Source organism: Mesoplodon mirus, assembly GCF_964341445.2.
Source record: "Mesoplodon mirus genome assembly, chromosome: 10".
Taxonomy (NCBI): domain Eukaryota; kingdom Metazoa; phylum Chordata; class Mammalia; order Artiodactyla; family Ziphiidae; genus Mesoplodon; species Mesoplodon mirus.
The window spans coordinates 87,587,364-87,606,639 of NC_138986.1; the positions used below are offsets into that span (position 1 = coordinate 87,587,364).

The window sequence follows — 19,276 nt, forward strand, 5'->3', positions numbered from 1 at the left end:
AGAAAAATAGGGAGAGGACTCAAATCAATAAAATTAGAAATGAAAAAGAAGAAGATACAACATACACCGCAGAAATACAAAGCATCCTAAGAGTCTACTGCAAGCAGCTCTATGCCAATAAAATGGACAACCTGGAAGAAATGGACAAATTCTTAGAAAGGTATAACCTACCAAGACTGAACCAGGAAGAAATAGAAAATATGAACTGACCAATCACAAGTAATGAAATTGAAACTGTGATTAAAAATCTTCCAACAAACAACAGTCCAGGACCAGATGGCTTCACAGGTGAATTCTATCAAACACTTAGAGAAGAGCTAACACCCATTCTTCTCAAACTCTTCCAAAAAATTACAGAGGAAGGAACACTCCCAAACTCATTCCTTGAGGCCACCATCACCCTGTTACCAAAACCAGACAAAGATACTACTTAAAAGAAAATCACAGACCAATTTCACTGATGAATATAGATGCAAAAATCCTCAACAAAATACTAACAAACAGACTCCAACAACACATTAAAAGGATCATACACCATGATCAGGTGGGATTTATCCCAGGGATGCAAGGATTCTTCATTATATGCAAATCAATCAATGTGATAAACCATATTAAACTGAAGAATAAAAACCATATGATCATCTCAATAGATGCAGAAAAAGCTTTTGACAAAATTCAACACCCATGTATGATAAAAACTCTCCAGAAAGTGGGCATAGAGGGAACCACTTCAACATAATAAAGGCCATATATGACAAACCCACAGCAAACATCATTCTCAATGGTGAAAAACTTATAGCATTTCCTCTAAGATCAGGAACAAGACAAGGTTGTCCACTCTCACCACTATTATTCAACATAATTTTGGAAGTCTTATTCACAGCAATCAGAGAAGAAAAAGAAATAAAAGGAATACAAATTGGAAAAGAAGAAGTAAAACTGTCACTGTTTGCAGATGACATGATACAATACATAGAGAATCCTAAAGATGCCACCAGAAAACTACTAGAGCTAATCAATGAATTTGGTAAAGTTTCTGGATACAAAATTAATGCACAGAAATCTCTTGCATTCCTATACACTAACAACAAATGATCAGAAAAAGAAGTTAAGGAAGCAATGCCATTCACCATTTCAACAAAAAGAATAAAATACCTAGGAATATACCTACCTAAGGAGGTAAAAGACCTGTACTCAGAAAAGTATAAGACTGATGACAGAAATAAAAGATGACACTAACAGATGGAGAGATATACCATATTCTTGGATTGGAAGAATCAATATTGTGAAAATGACTACACTACCCAAAGCAATCTACAGATTCAATGCAATCCCTATTAAATTACTAGTGGCATTTTTTACAGAACTAGAACAAAAAAATCTTAAAATTTGTATGGAGGCACAAAAGACCCTGTATAGCCAAAGCAGTCTTGAGGGAAAAAAACAGAGCTGGAGGAATCAGACTCCCTGACTTCAGACTATACTACAAAGGTACAGTAATCAAGACAATATGGTACTGGCACAAAAACAGAAATATAGATCAATGGAACAGAATAGGAAGCCCAGAGATAAACCCACGCACCTATGGTCAACTAAGGCAAGGACACACAATGGAGAAAAAACAGTCTCTTCAATAAGTGGTGCTGGGAAAACTGGACAGCTACATGTAAAACAATGAAATTAGAACACTCTCCAACACCATACACAAAAGTAAACTCAAAATGGATTAAAGACCTAAATGTAAGCCCAGACACTATAAAACTCTTAGAGGAAAACATAGGAAGAACACTCTTTGACATAAATCACAGCAAGATTTTTTTTGATCCACCCCTAGAGTAATGGAAATAAAAACAAAAAGAAACAAATGGGACCTAATGAAACTTAAAATGTTTTGCAAAGCAAAGGAAACTACAAACAAGACAAAAAGACAACCCTCAGAATGGGAGAAGATATTTGCAGACGAATCAATGGACAAAGGTTTAATCTCCAAAATATATAAACAGATCATACAGCTCAATGTTAAAAAAACAAACAACCCAATCCAAAAATGAGCAGAAGAACTTAATAGACATTTCTCCATAGAAGACCTACAGATGGCCAAGAAGCACATGAAAAGCTGCTCAACATCACTATTAGAGAAATGAAAATCAAAATACAATGAGGTATCGCCTCACACCAGTTAGAATGGGCATCATCAGAAAATCTACAAACAACAAATGTTGGAGAGGGTGTGGAGAGAAGGGAACCCTCTTGCACTGTTGGTGGGAATGTAAATTGATACAGCCACTATGGAGAACAGTATGGAGGTTCCTTGAAAAACTAAAAATAGAACTACCATATGACTCAGCAATCCCACTACTGGGCATATACCCAGAGAAAACCATAATTTAAAAAGACACATGCACCTCAATGTCCATTGCAGCAGTATTTACAATAGCCAGGTCATGGAAGCAACCTAAATGCCCATCGACAGATGAATGGATAAAGAAGATGTGGTACATATATACAATGGAATATTACTGAGCCATAAAAAGGAATGGAATTGGGTCATTTGTAGAGATATGGATGGATCTAGAGACTGTCATAGAGTGAAGTAAGAAAGAGAAAAACAAATATCACATATTAACACATATATGTGGAACCTAGAAAAATGGTACAGATGAACCGGTTTGCAGGGCAGAAGTAGAGACACAGATGTAGAGAACAAATGTATGGACACCAAGCGGGGAAAGTGGCGGGGAGGGGGATGTTCTTGTTGGGATGAACTAGGAGATTGGGATTGACATGTATATACTAATATGTATAAAATAGATAACTAATAAGTATAAAATAGATAACTAATAAGAACCTGCTGTATAAAAATTAAATAAAATTCAAAAATTCAAAAAAAAAAAAAAGAAATGGAAAGACACCAACCCTGGAACTGAAGATTAATTGTACTTATAACAATCAAGATGACACTAGTCAGACCGCTGATGACCAATTTCAAGGTGACTGTCAGAGCTGACTGTGCTGTACTGCATGTAGCCCCCTCCCTTCACGTATAAAAGCTCTTATCCCTGGATTGTCACAGGAGTGGGACGGGGTTTTGGGGGGGGAGTTGCCCTTTGTACAGGCATCTGCCACCTCCACCCCCATCCCTGGTTGCCAGCATCCAAAACAAAGCAAGGTTTCCTTTCCACCAAAAAATAAATAAATAAATATAAAAATGTTGCTATTCTCCTCTCACACTTGATTGGTGGCTTGTCTTGTTATAGAATTCTAGGTTCAAAACTCTTTCCATCAGAATTATAATGGTTTTGCCTCATTGTCTTTTAGCATCAGTGTTGCTCCTGAGAAATCTAATGCCTTATGAGTTCTAGAGAAAGCAAGGATTCTAGTATCTGATTAATTCACCATTCTTCTCCCAAAATTCTTCATTCAGGGAAACAGAGGGGAGCTGCATTTTTTCCATTCCCTTTCCGGTTGGGTTAGAATTACCCTTGCATTTGCTCCTTCCTCTGTGCCATGTGATTCATAGTTAAACTTTGTGATCTATGGGAACATCTCCCGATATACGGTGATAAGGTATTTGACATTTAGTAACACTCTTCTGTTAACAGAGCCTATATTCCAGCCCCCTGTCTGTGTCTGTGTTGACTCTTCCATTGTCTTTACACTTTTGCTATTATTATCTTAATCTTCCTGAGGAAAATGGATACCTCTGACAGGTAGAAAGAGGCAGTAGAAAGAGGTTAAAAAGTGAAAAGTCTTCAATATATATTTTTAATATTTTAAAAAATTTCTTTATTACCATATGGAGCATTTGCCCCCTTGGAAGTTTGGTTTTCACCACCTTACTCAGTTGCCACTCACTTAACCTGATATTGTATAAACCATCTTCAGTTATCTGATTAAATACCTAGGTCTCTCATGTGGTGTGTGAATATCTCTGTTCTGATTTACATTTTAATCCTAAGTTTACTAGCTTGTTTCCTTCAGTCTGGTTATTTATGTTGCATAGCCCAAATACAAACATTATTAATGCTGTTACATTTGGAATTACATCTCCATCAGGTTGTCCATCCTTCAGAAGACAATGGAAGAGCTATAAAGACAACCTATGTATAGATTATCCCTCTTTCTGCAGTGGAACCATGTTCCACTGACCTATGGCAAAGCCAATCCAAAATACAGATTGTTATGATGATCAGACTAATCATTAAAACTGAAACAATCATATTCTCCCTCACATAAGTCATTAAGACAGATGATACAAATGGATTTGACAGACCGTGGCCCAAAGATTTTTTACTTGTCAACAGAGCTTTGAGTTAACTGAAATCAAACTATTTCATTTATTAAGTTAGGGCCGATATAAAGCAAATCTACATAAAGATTTTCATAGTCAAGGATAATTACAAATATGAAATTACTTATGACAAATAAATGAAAATGAGTCAGTTGCCAAATAGGAAACTACATTATTTTAGGTGATATAAGCATTTTAAATAATTTGATTGGATCTATTTCTTTGTAATTAATGGTTTATGTAGATACTTTAATCACTGCAGTTCATGTTGTTTTTTAAAAAATAAGTACTTAATCCTCATCAGTGTGAGATAAAGACAGAAGCTTATATTTCTTCTTCTGATGAAGGGCAAACTCCTCCAGATAGAAGTGTAGCATCTATTCTGCAGTGCTACCACATAAGAATTTTAAATAACTTGGATTATTTTGGTATCAAGTGGGATTTGTGGATGAAGAATATAGGTTTCTAAACTGGAATTTCTGTAGCTATGGCAATTAATATTCTCACTACAGCAGAAGTACCAGGAGAAGTGTAAAGAATCAGAATCTTAGCAGCCATTCGTCCATTCAACACCTACTAAATGTAGTTCATTTTTCTAGATAAGATGCAAAGGGGAATGAAACTGAGGATATATATAATTTGTGAAGTGGAAGGCCTCATCATAGGAGGAAAGGTCATTGTTAGAGGAAACTCTGGGACTTACGGATGTCCCACAGCATTCTAGAGTCACAGACTGTGTTCTGTTATTTAATTTACAATATTTCTAGTTTTATTGGTTAAATCAATGGTGACTGAGAACACGCTATTTCAGAATCTATATAATAAAAAGAAATGTGATTTCTGAGTTCAGAAAACATAGGAAAAGATTAGTATTAAAATTTTTCCCTGCAACCGCAAGGAACAATCATAATTCATTATGTCTCATGTCTAAAATACTGCCAGAGCTTTTGAATGAAATTGTTGTTTTGAAAACACTACGAATGGCCTCTATTTTTTAAATTGTTGAAAGTAAGAAAAAATTGTCCATCCAATTATGGAACTTGTTTACCGTAACTGAGAATGATTGAAACATTCCTGTCCGCACAAATATTTCATAGACTTTTCTTTCTGGTGAGAGCTCTTCTTATCCTTCTCTTGTCACTGTTACTGCAAAGGTTTGCAAGGGCTTTTTTAGTGTATAGATGAGATTCTATTGTTTTTTATTTCAAAAACATCTATTTCTTAGTGTGTGATGACAACTGCTTATGATAAAATGATAGGCTTTTTATGTATAACATAGAGTTTCTTTTCCAACTACTTACACCCCCTAAGTGAAATTATTTCTTGCATCCTGACAATTCTGTGAAATAGCATAAAATTGGTCACTCCTTTAATTTCTCATCATAAATATTCTTAAATGCCACTTCTCAGAACTAACATGAAAATCACTTCCCATGACTGTGGACTATATGTCTGTTATATTTTTTACTTATTTGTTTTTTGTTTTGTTCTAATACCTCTAACTTATAAAATTTGTTCGAATTGTTCTCATGTTAAAGGCATGAAATTTTCTATAAAGACAGATAAACTCTGTTTTCCGTCTTAATTTTCTACATGGTATTTGAAACACAGAAAATGCCCTAGTGGTATTCTAAGAATTTATGCAGATTCTACTTAATCTTATGTTTCAAGCCTATGAAGCATATTCTAAAGCAATAATCATAACACTTAAAATACACTTACCTGCATAACATTTTTGCTGAAGTGAGTTTTAGGGATCATATATTCTGCAACATTCCTGGCAAGGGAGTACAAAGGATACTTTAAAATGAAATTTCCATCTTTTACTTCAGCTCCTTTCTTTGACTGAGAAGTTATGAATATACCTTGCCTTCATTTCACAAATGAAAATGTGTTCAAATGCAATTAATCTACCCTATTAACTCTAATAAACATCTGCTGTATTTGTTAGACACTTCAAAACTTTGCTCTGAACCAGTTAATTCTAAGTAATTTCTCAGTTAAATATTTACATGGGCTTCCATGATGATAAGCTCTCGTCTGTCTTAAACAATCAGCAGATTGTCCAGAGAGAGCTGTGTGCAGTGTAACACACTGTAATAGCGATCCACTGGGACTTAAAATGGTTTAGCTGGCTGGGACTATTTTTTGCATATTTTTATCCTAGCTAAAAGTGGTAACAGCCTTAGGAATTCCTTTCCTTGTCAACGTTTTTAATGTCCAGAGTTCTTTTTTAAAAATGAATGCTTGTATAGACGTATGCAGATGTTTACATTGTGAATATCCTAAATACATTCTTAAGCTTCTCTTTCAGCAAAGCAATAAATATTCATGTTTTTGAAATTTTATGAAGCAAACAATTTAGAGTTATTTTCATAGCAGCCTAAGCAGATGGAAAAAAATGATTAGGCATTATTCTTCACCACATTAAAATGAAGAAGAAAATAATGCACAGATTATGCAAAGATGTCATGTGCACAAAGATACTTAACTATGATTCTCTAACTAGAAAAATGGTATAAACCTGTAAAACATCAAATAGTGATCAAAGATTTAAATAAGTTCCATAATGGAGATGATGTCAAAAATGGTAGATGATTAATTGTTTTTAATTTGAGCTTTCACAGGCTTTAGGATTTTTTTCTTTATTGAAATATAACATATATACAGAAAAGTATGTATCACAAATTGTAATTCAAAGGAGTTTTTACAAATTGAATATGTCCACTTTACCAACATATAGATCAAGAATCAGAGCAATTGAACACAACCATGATACCAAAATCCAGATCAAGAATCAGAACAAACTCTCCTGGTTTTTCGATTCTGTATTACAATAAGAGTAGATAATTAATTCTTCAATGAACTGTAAGGCAATTTTACTCTTAGACATCAGAGAGTGGAATGATCACTTCAGATGAGAAATACAGACAAAATTGAAAGTCCACCAATGTGGTATTTAAGTCCAAGGCCAAGTTTTGAAAATAAATATAATTACATGTACACCAGAAACCTTTTCCTACCACTACCACCGCTCAGTGTTATTCTATCTCTGTTTAATTCCTTGTGATCCAACTTTGTAAGTACTTATTGAGTCTCTTCTGTAAGTGTGGTAAAGGATAGAAAAAAATGATTCTTTGTTCTCTAGAACTCATAATCAACTGAGAGGATGAGTAAAGCACACACATATGGCATTTACAAGGTCAGAGTAGGAAGGAATTACAGGAAGCGTTCTGACACAAATGCTGGGCTCTACCCAAGTTTAATTTGAGGAGCATCAGCCTAGGTATATCTACAATTTTTATGCTAAGTAGTAGGTTAATCCATTGTTTGACTTTACTAAATGCAAGGAGTAGTTAGCTGGAGAATTGTTAATAATGTATCATCCCCAAATTTTAATTTCTTATTTCTGGGAAAAAATATGATTTTTCCACAATTGGTTGACCTGTGTTTTACTAATGACAATATTGATATCATTTTTCTTTGTAAATGTCAACTAGTAATATTCAATAAATTCAGGTCAAAAATATTCTGAATATTAATGTAATATAGCTAGGATTAAAACCTGGTCATGGATAATTCAAATAGTGAATAATCCACTGGAGATTAAGAATAATCCCACTTTTTCATCAAATTCCTTTCTGGGTCCCAGACTTAGCAAAGGTAAGGGGTGGGGGAGGATTATTCAGAATCATGACCGTACAGGAGGCATATTAGTGGGTTTATGTGTGTGAGTGTATCATATCTTACTTTTGGACTTTTCATAGAAAAGGTTCTCATAAATGTTTTTTGAATCCATCAAATACATTCCAAATCAAGTTTAATATTTTCATCTTATGTATGCTTTTGCTATATAATTTCACCAACTAGTGAAGAGAATGGAATTTTGATTACATGTGGCTCAGAATTAATTGTACTCCCTTGATGAATGTTTGGTGTGTGTATATTTTAGTAGCTCATGTTTAAAAACACTGAAAAAGCTGTCAACATTTGGATGGATATCAAAAATGTTATGTATAAGTTTGACTATTCATGTAATGAAAATAGTTTCCTAAGGGCAAAGGGGAAGAGTTTAATCTGGAGCCAAGATTGTGTCAATCTTATTATAAATGACACAACTCCCTGTAATTACCTTGTAATTAATATTTGGTACATTTAGATTTCAAAATTTGTTTTTCTTATACACGTTAGGAATTTACCATCCTAAAGTTGGCCTAATTAGCCAACTTTCCTTGGTTATATACCATTTGGCAGGTCTTTTTGGTAAAAACAAACAGAACTGATCACCTTTTTCATTCCCTCGTTTTTATTCCTGCTTAAATCAATAAAACATATGTTCTACATGCCCCTATAACATTAAAGTGTTCCAAAAATAGGTGAAAGAAATTAATAAATACATATATTTTATGAATATTTTGTGGAGAAAGACTCAGAAAGATTTGGGGAACACTGAGGATGGGTGATACATCCAGGATTTTTTGTACTAATGCTTTTTCAAAATTACTTATAGTAATTTACACTAAATTCTGACAATTTTTATCAAAGGAAAGCTATCTGAGTGAAAAAGTATATCTATAACCTTTTTATCTATTCCAAATAAAATTAGATGGTGAACTTAATGTTATGACATTTATGAAAGTTTAGTTTCTATGAAAAACAAAAAAAAATGTATACATAATAAATAATTATAGGTCATCACAAACACACCTGATGTTTCAGTTTAAAGGTAGTCATGACTTTTAAAGGAAACAGTCAACAGTATAAAAAAGAATCCTAATTTTCTAAAATTAGATAATAAAAGAATTTTTCTCCTGGAATGAAGGTGAATTCAGATATGTTTGAATAGATTTCTCATATTCCAAAGCGTTTAAGACATTTAATATATAAGAGGTTGACCATATATATATATATATATATATATATATATATATATATATTTTTTTTTTTTTTTTTTTTTTTTTTTTTTTGCGGTACGCGGGCCTCTCACTGTTGTGGCCTCTCCCGTTGCGGAGCACAGGCTCTGGACGCGCAGGCTCAGCGGCCATGGCTCACGGGCCCAGCCGCTCTGCGGCACATGGGATCTTCCCGGACGGGGGCACGAAGCCGTGTTCCCTCCATCGGCAGGCGGACCCTCAACCACTGCGCCACCAGGGAAGACCCCCATACATATTTTTTAACATATTTATTGGAGTATAATTGATTTACAATGGTGTGTTAGTTTCTGCTTTATAACAAAGTGAATCTGCTATACATATACATATATGCCCATATCTCTTCCCTCTTGCATCTCCCTCCCTCCCACCCTCCCTATCCTACCCCTCTAGGTGATCACAAAGCACGGAGCTGATCTCGCAGTGCTATGTGGCTGCTTCCCACCAGCTATTTATTTTACATTTGGTAGTGTATATATGTCCATGCCACTCTCTCACTTCATCCCAGCTTCCCCTTCCCCTTCCCCCTCCCCATATCCTCAAGTCCATTCTCTAGTAGGTCTGCATCTTTATTCCCATCTTGCCCCTAGGTTCTTCATGACTTTTTTTTTATTCCATATATATATGTGTTAGCATATGGTATTAGTTTTTCTCTTTCTGACTTACTTCACTCTGTATGACAGACTCTAGCTCCATCGACCTCACTACAAATAACTCAATTTTGTTTCTTTTTATGGCTGAGTGATATTCCACTGTATATATGTGCCACATCTTCTTCATCCATTCATCTGTCGATGGACACTTAGGTTGCTTCCATGTCCTGGCTATTGTCAATAGAGCTGCAATTAACATTGTGGTACATGACTCTTTTTAAATTATGGTTTTCTCAGGGTATATGCCCAGTAGTGGGATTGCTGGGTCATATGGTAGTTCTATTTGTAGTTTTTTAAGGAACCTTCATACTGTTCTCCATAGTGGCTGTATCAATTTACATTCCCACCGACAGTGCAAGAGGGTTCCCTTTTCTCCACACCCTCTCCAGCATTTATTGTTTGTAGATTTTTTGATGATGGCCATTCTGACTGGTGTGAGATGATATCTCATTGTAGTTTTGATTTGCATTTCTCTTATGATTAATGATGTTGAGCATTCTTTCATGTGTATGTTGGCAATCTGTATATCTTCTTTGGAGGAATGTTTATGTAGGTCTTCTGCCCACGTTTGGACTGGGTTGTTTGTTTTTTGATATTGAGCTGCATGAGCTGTTTGTAAATTTTAGAGATTAATCCTTTGCCAGTTGCTTCATTTGCAAATATTTTCTCCCATTCTGAGGGTTGTCTTTTCATCTTGGTTATGGATTCCTTTGCTGTGTAAAAGCTTTTAAGTTTCATTAGGTCCCATTTGTTTATTTTTGTTTTTATTTCCATTTCTCTAGGAGGTGGGTTAAAAAGGATCTTGCTGTGATTTGTGTCATGGAGTGTCCTGCCTATGTTTTCCTCTAAGAGTTTAATAGTGTCTAGCCTTACATTTAGGTCTTTAATCCATTTTGAGCTTATTTTTGTGTATGGGGTTAGGGTGTGTTCAATTTTCATTCTTTTACATGTAGCTGTCCAGTTTTCTCAGCACCACTTATCGAAGAGGCTGTCTTTTCTCCACTGTATATTCTTGTCTCCTTTATCAAAGATAAGGTGACCATATGTGCATGGGTTTATCTCTGGGCTTTCTATCCTGTTCCATTGATCTATATTTCTGTTTTTGTGCCAGTACCATACTGTCTTGATTATTGTGGCTTTGTACTATAGTCTGAAGTCCAGGAGCTTGATTCCTCCAGCTCCGTTTTTCTTTCTCAAGATTGCTTTGGCTATTCAGGGTCTTTTGTGTTTCCATACAAATTTGAAATTTTTTTGTTCTAGTTCTGTGAAAAATGCCATTGGTAGTTTGATAAGGATTGCATAGAATCTGTAGATTGCTTTGGGTAGTAGAGTCATTTTCACAATGTTGATTCTTCCAATCCAAGAACATGGTATATCTCTCCATCTATTTGTATCATCTTTAATTTCTTTCTTCAGTGTCATAATTTTCTGCATACAGGTCTTTTTGTCTCCTTAGGTAGGTTTATTCCTAGAAATGTTATTCTTTTTCTTGCAATGGTAAATGGGAGTGTTTTCTTGATTTCACTTTCAGATTTTTCATCATTAATGTATGCCAGAGATTTCTGTGCATTAATTTTGTATCCTGCTACTTTACCAAATTCATTGATTAGCTCTAGTAGTTTTCTGGGAGCATCTTTAGGATTCTCTCAGTATAGTATCATGTCATCTGCAAACAGGGACAGCTTTACTTCTTCTTTTCCGATTTGGATTCCTTTTATTTCTTTTTCTTCTCTGATTGCTGTGGCTAAAACTTCCAAAACTATGTTGAATAATAGTGGTGAGAGTGGACAACCTTGTCTTGTTCCTTATCTTAGAGGAAATGGTTTCATTTTTTCACCACTGAGGATGATGTTGGCTGTGGGTTTGTCATATATGACCATTATCATGTTGACGTAAGTTCCCTCTATGCCTACTTTCTGGAGGGTTTTTATCATAAATGGGTGTTGAATTTTGTCGAAAGCTCTCTTTGCATCTATTGAGATGACTGTATGGTTTTTCTCCTTCAATTTATTAATACGGTGTATCACATTGATTGATTTGTGTATATTGAAGAATCCCTGCACTCCTGGGATAAACCCCACTTGATCATGGTGTATGATCCTTTTAATGTGCTGTTGGATTCTGTTTGCTAATATTTTCTTGAGAATTTTTCATCAGTGATATTAGCCTGTAGTTTTCTTTGTCTGGTTTTTGTATCAGGGTGATGGTGGCCTTGTAGAATGATTTTGGGAGTGTTCCTCCCTCTGCTATATTTTGGCAGAGTTTGAGAAGGATAGGTTTTAGGTCTTCTCTAAATGTTTGATAGAATTCGCCTGTGAAGCCGCCTGGTCCTGGGCTTTTGTTTGTTGGAAGATTTTTAATCACAGTTTCAATTTCAGTGCTTGTGATTGGTCTGTTCATATTTTCTCTCTCTTCCTGATTCAGTCACAGAAGGTCGTGCATTTCTAAGAATTTGTCCGTTTCTTACAGGTTGTCCATTTTATTAGCATATAGTTGCTTGTAGTAATCTCTCATGATCCTTTGTATTTCTGCAGTGTCAGTTGTTACTTCTCCTTTTTCATTTCTAATTCTATTGATTTGAGTCTTTCTCTTTTTTTCTTGATGAGTCTGGCTGATGGTTTATCAATTTTGCTTATCTTCTCAAAGAAACAGCCTTTATTTTTATTGATCTTTGCTATAGTTTCCTTCATTTCTTTTTTATTTATTTCTGATCTGATCTTTATGATTTCTTTGCTTCTGCTAACTTTGGGATTTTTTTGTTCTTCTTTCTCTAATAGCTTTAGGGGTAAGGTTAGGTTGTTTATTTGACATGTTTCTTGTTTCTTAAGGTAGGATTGTATTGCTATAAACTTCCCTCTTAGAACTGCTTTTGTTGCATCCTGTATGTTTTGTATTGTCGTGTTTTCATTGTCATTTGTTTCTAGGTATTTTTTGATTTCCTCTTTGATTTCTTCAATGATCTCTTGGTGAGTAAGTAGTTTATTGTTTAGCTTCCATGTGTTTGTATTTTTTACAAATTTTTTTCTGTAATTGATATCTAGTCTCATAGCATTGTGATTGGAAAAGATACTTGATATGATTTCAATTTTGTTAAATTTTCCAAGGCTTGATTTGTGACCCAAGATATGATCTATCCTGGAGAATGTTCCATGAGCACTTGAGAAGGAAGACAATTCTGTTGTTTTTGGAAGGACTGTCCAGTAAATATCAAGTCCATCTTGTTTAATGTGTCATTTAAAGCTTGTGTTTTCTTATTTATTTTCATTTTGGATGATCTGTCCATTGGTGAAAGCGGGGTTTTAAAGTCCCCTACTATGATTGTATTACTGTCAATTTCCCCTTTTATGGCTGTTAGTATTTGCCTTATGTACTGAGCTGCTCCTGTGTTGGGTGCATAAATATTTACAATTGTTACATCTTCTTCTTGGATGGATCCCTTGATCATTAGGTAGTGTCCTTCTTTGTCTCTTGTAATAGGCTTTCTTTCAAAGTCTATTTTGTCTGATATGAGAATTGCTATTCCAGCTTTCTTTTGATTTCCATTACATGGAACATCTTTTTCCATCTCCTCACTTTCAGTCTGTATGTGTCCCTAGGGACACATACAGACTGAAAGTGAGGGGATGGAAAAAGTGGGTCTCTTGTAGACAGCATATATATAGGTCTTGTTTTTGTATCAACTCAGCCAGTCTGTCTTTTGGTTGGAGCATTTAATCCATTTACATTTTAGGTAGTTATCAGTATGTATGTTCCTATTACCATTTTCTTAATTGTTTTGAGTTTGTTATTATAGGTCTTTTCCTTCTCTTGTGTTTCCTGCCTAGAGAAGTTCCTTTAGCATTTCTTTTAAAGCTGGTTTGGTGATGCTGAATTCTCTTAGCTTTTGCTGTCTGTAAAGGTTTTAATTTCTCCGTCAAATCTGATTGCGATCCTTGCTGGGTAGAGTAATCTTGGTTATAGGTTTTTCCCCTTCATCACTTTAAATATTTCCTGCCACTCCCTTCTGGCTTGCAGAGTTTCTGCTGAAAGATCTGCTGCTAACCGTATGGGGATTCCCTTGTATGTTATTTGTTGTTTTTCCCTTGCTGCTTTTAATATTTTTTCTTTGTATTTAATTGTTGATAGTTTGATTAATATGTGTCTTGGCATGTTTTTCCTTGGATTTATCCTATATGGGAGTATCTGTGCTTCCTGAAGTTGACTAACTATTTCCTTTCCGATATTAAGGAAGTTTTCAACTATAATCTCTTCAAATATTTTCTCAGTCCCTTTCGTTTTCTCTTCTTCTTCTGGACCCCTATAATTCGAATGTTAGTGCATTTAATGTTGTCCCAGATTTCTCTGAGACTGTCCTCAATTCTTTTCATTCTTTTTTCTTTATTCTGCTCTGCAGTAGTTATTTCCACTATTTTATCTTCCAGGTCACTTATCCGTTCTTCTGCCTCAGTTATTCTGCTATTGACCCCTCCTAGAGAATTTTTTATTTCATTTATTTTGTTGTTCATCACTGTTTGTGTGCTCTTTCGTTCTTCTAGGTCCTTGTTAAACGTTTCTTGTATTTTCTCCTTTCTATTTCCAATATTTTGCATCATCTTTACTATCATTATTCTGAATTCTTTTTCAGGTAGACTGCCTATTTCTTCTTCATTTGTTAGGTCTGGTGGGTTTTTACCTTCTTCATCTGCTGTGTGTTTCTCTGTCTTCTCATTTTGCCTAACTTACTGTGTTTGGGGTCTCTTTTTCACAGGCTGCAAGTTCGTAGTTCCTGTTGTTTTTGGTGTCTGTCCCCACTGGCTAAGGTTGGTTCAGTGTGTTGTGTAGGCTTCCTGGTGGAGGGGACTAGTGCCTGTGTTCTGGTGGATGAGGCTGGATCTTGTCTTCTTGTGGGCAGGTCCACATCTGCTGGTGTTTTTTGGGGTGTCTGTGGCCTTATTATGATTTTAGGCAGCCTCTCTGCTAATGGGTGGGGTTGTGTTCCTGTCTTGTTAGTTGTTTGACATAGGGTGTCCAGCACTGTAGCTTGCTGGTCGTTGAGTGGAGCTGGGTCTTGGTGTTGAGATGGAGATCTCTGGGAGATTTTCGCCATTTGATATTACATGGAGCTGGGAGGTCTCTTGTCGACCAGTGTCCTGAAGTTGACTGTCTGACCTCAGAGGCACAGGCCTGACACCTGGCTGGAGTACCAAGAGCCTGTCATCCACACGGCTCAGAATAAAAGGGAGAAAAAAAAGAGAGCAAGAAGAATATAAAATAAAATAAAGTTATTAAAATAAAAAATAATTATTAAAAAATTTTTAAGTAACTAAAAAAAAAGAAAGATAGAAGAGTGCAACCAAACGAAGAAACAAATCCACTAATGATAATAAGCACTGAAAACTATACTAAAACAAGAAAGAAAAAAAAAAAGGACAGACAGAATCCTAGGACAAATGGTAAAAGAAAAGGTATACAGACAAAATCACACACATACACACTCACAAAAAGAGAAAAAGGGAAAAAAAATATATATATATATATATCGTTGCTCCCAATGTCCACCTCCTTAATTTGGGGTGATTCGTTGCCTATTCAGGTATTCCACAGATGCAGGGTACATCAAGTTGATGGTGGAGGTTTAATCCACTGCTCCTGAGGCTGCTGGCAGAGATTTCCCTTTCTTTTCTTTGTTCGCCCAGCTCCCGGGGCTCAGCTTTGGATTTGGCCCCGCCTCTGCATGTAGGTCGCCGGAGGGCATCTGTTCTTCGCTCAGACAGGACGGGGTTAAAGAAGCTGCTGATTCGGGGGCTCTGGTTCACTCAGGCCGGGGGGAGGTAGGGGTACGGAGTGCGGGGCGAGCCTGCTTCGGCAGAGGCCAGCGTGATGTTGCACCAGCCCGAGGCGCACCATGCTTTCTCCCAGGGAAGCCATCCCTGGATCCCAGGACCCTGGCAGTGGCGGGCTGCACAGGCTCACCGGGAGGGGAGGTGTGGACAGTGACCTGTGCTCGCACACAGGCTTCTTGGTGGCAGCAGTAGCGGCCTTTGTGTCTCATGCCCGTCTCTGGGGTCCGCGCTGTTAGCCGCGGCTCGTGCCCGTCTCTGGATCTCCTTTAAGCGGTGCTCTTACTCCCCTCTCCTCGAGCACCAGGAAACCAAGAGGGAAGAAAAAGTCTCTTGCCTCTTCGGCAGGTCCAGACTTTTTCCCAGACTCCCTCCCAGCCAGCCGTGGCGCGCTAACCCCTTCAGGCTGTGTTCACGCCGCCAACCCCAGTCCTCCGCCTGCGCTCTGACCGAAACCCGAGCCTCAGCTCCCAGCCCCGCCCTCCCCGGTGGGTGAGCAAAGCCTCTCAGGCCAGTGAGTGCCAGTCGGCACCGATCCGCTGTGCGGGAATCTCTCTCCCTTTGCCCTCCACACCCCTGTTGTTGTGCTCTCCTCTGCGGCCCCGAAGCTCCCCCCCTCTGCCACCCGCAGTCTCTGACCACGAAGGGACTCCTAGTATGTGGAAACCTTTCCTCCTTCATGGCTCCCTCCCACTGGTGCAGGTCCCGTCCCTATTCTTTTGTCTCTGTTTTTTCTTTTTTCTTTTGCCCTACCCAGGTACATGGGGCGTTTCTTGCCTTTTGGGAGGTCTGAGGTCTTCTGCCAGCGTTCAGTAGGTGTTCTGTAGGAGTTGTTCCACGTGTAGATGTATTTCTGACCTATTTGTGGGGAGAAAGGTGATCTCCATGTCTTACTCTTCCGCCATCTTGAACCATACATATATTTAAAACCCTTTGAACAGTACTGGCTTTACCAAAAAGCTTTTTTTTTTTAACAGTGAATTGATTTCCCATTATGATTTTTTTTCACCCAGACATTAACAGGCACCTAATGTTGAGTAAGACACTGATTCTACCTGTTATCCTTAGAGCCTGGTGAATCATTACCTGAATAATCTTTTAAATAGACTTATGATAAGTACTTTAAAGAACAAGTACAAGACACCCTACGACTGATGAAACAAGGTATTCATCTCTTCATGTGGACAACCAGAGGAGGTCAGGCTGGGTTTTCGGGTTTGGCTGTGCTGTGTAGGATGGGGGGGTCCATGTCTAGTGTCACCCAGGAGGCTCTCATAGATGAGCAAGCAAGAAGGGTGATGGAGCAGAAGGTTGAAGGGAGATAATAGCTGGATCCAAATCTCTTGTGGAGCTACAGCAATTGGACTTGGTGACTGGATGTGAAAGAGAAGTGAGAGAGGCAGGTATGGAGGACAAGTTATAGATTCCTGGCAGGAGCCCTAGCAGGATGGTGCGTGGGTTTACAGAGTTGGGGGATGCTGGAAGAGGACCCAGTTTTGGTGGGAGGGTCCTAGATGTGGTGTCACTGTGCTAAATTCAAACGCTGGTGAGAGAGTGGAGTGGGCACATCTGGCAGGCAGTTGGATGTGTGGACCTGCAACTCAGAGATAAACTGAGTTATAAATCTTGGCATCATTAGCCTGGAGAATACAAAGCCCACGATATATGAGACCATGGTGGGAGAGTGTAGACTGGGAAGAAAACGGACCTAAACCCTCACACTGAAAGGTTGAATAGGGAAGGAGGAAGCAGCAGGGGAGACTAAGAAGCTTTCAGAGAGGTAACAAGCAATCAATGCCAGAGACTTTAAAATCAGCAGTGTCATCATTTTGCTTTTCATGATGAGTGAGAATTCCTGTGTAATATTAACTGTCTGTGAGAACTAGGGTATTGACTTTGGGATTCATGCACCTGGGATTTCCTGGGCCTTTTTTATAACTGAAAGAAAAATTGTCATTTTTTCTGCCACTTGACAATGTTATGAGAAAGTATTAAATAATGTCTGTGATGCTAAAAATTAAACGTTAGGAGTAGATGAATGCTGAAGCCAACGTCATAACTAGGTGTTCTCTTAGCGGATAGTCACAGAGCCACTCTCAACCAAAAATGCCATTGCATTTATAGAGTTTAAATGTATGAAGCAGCATTTTTTTCTGCCTTCAAATACTGTTACCATTTATTGATGGCAGTTTGATAAAACATGGTTCCAATCATATGGGAGTCGCCACTGGGGGTGAACACTGCGCCTCACACGTGATTAGGAATCACCTTTTTTTTTCTTTTCTGGTGTTAACTCCAAAGATAAACCAGTCAAAGGACAACTCATCATTATTAATGTATTAGGTAGCCTAGGCTTGGAAGAGTTCGAATCACTTTAAAAGTTTTCTATAATCAATAAAATAGGTATTAATTTTCACAACATTCTTTGCAACGCAGGTATACTTGAAACAATCTATTAATATGTGTTGTTTTTCCTCCTAGGGCTCCCTGGGAATCCAAGGCCCCCAAGGTCCACCTGGAAAAGAGGGTCAGAGGGTAAGTAAACACAGAGCAACTGGCAGGCATTACTAACTCAGGGGTTACTTATTTCTGAACACTTATAAAAAGAAAATCAAAATACAGCAAGCAGATGGGCTTGAGGAAAAATATCAACTACCTGAAAGCCGAAATTTGAGATTTGAGATTTTGACAGCACTTTTACAATCGAGAAAATTCTATATATTTTCCAGATTGGCAGCACAAATGTGGAAATATAATTTGGGTGAAATGAATTAACCATAATTTGATCTGGAGCACGTTGGTCCTATTTTGGGGTTTTTGAGTTAAGCTCATCTTTGCAGAGTTAAGTTTGATGGGTTATATTTGTGGAGTTCTATCCTGTTCATGAATTCTGTAAAGACTGTGGATATTAACTGCATTTTTTAGCCACATTAAATTCTTGACATTAGTGACTCTTTGTAGTTACTTTCCTGCCTTTGAGATAAAGTATGTAGTATGTGGATACATCGTACTTGCCGTGGGAGTATAACAATCACCTTCCAGGGCAGTTAGGCTTACTGGCTCCCCCTAAAAGGAACCCCTGCATTGACAAATAATTGGTCAGCTCTGCATGAACACTTTATGCAAGGGGGCACCCCATTCTTGTCACTAATGGTTATTAACTGTTTTCAAATCATGTTAAAGTCTCCAAACATTTTATGTGTGCTTTCTTATAGGAGTAGTATTTTGAACTTTTGTTACCTTATGGATGAAAGTTGTGTAACTCACAGAGTGTAGATGACTTGCCTAAAGTCATAGAACTACTAAAAAGTCGAGCCAGGACTTGAATTTGGGGCTTCTGGCTTTGGATGCCATGTTCTCTTTTACTGTCTCAGTCTATTAACCCCAAATCTCTTTTCAGTCATTTAAATTTATTATTCCCAGTTCTGCCCACTGGACTAGATGATGTCTAAGTTTTCTCAGTTAGAACATTTCTATGTCCAGTTTTTATTCCCAATGGCTATTTCAGTGAACAAAAAAGGGCTTAATAAGTTTTGATGGCTAAGAAAATAAAAGGGAAAATGTTGTGAATAATAGCTAACA

At 37.2% G+C, this 19,276-nt stretch overlaps 1 protein-coding gene across 1 annotated transcript in view; it reads left to right on the forward strand.

Moving 5' to 3' along the window:
• The window catches only part of COL19A1 (collagen type XIX alpha 1 chain), a gene marked incomplete at both ends in the record, with an annotated part of 335,692 nt that overhangs the window by 161,513 nt on the left and 154,903 nt on the right, over positions 1 to 19,276 (forward strand). Inside the window, one exon of the mRNA XM_082634300.1 lies at positions 18,176 to 18,229. Within this exon, the coding sequence (XP_082490426.1) occupies positions 18,176 to 18,229 (54 nt within the window). The remainder of the gene's footprint in view (positions 1 to 18,175; positions 18,230 to 19,276) is intronic.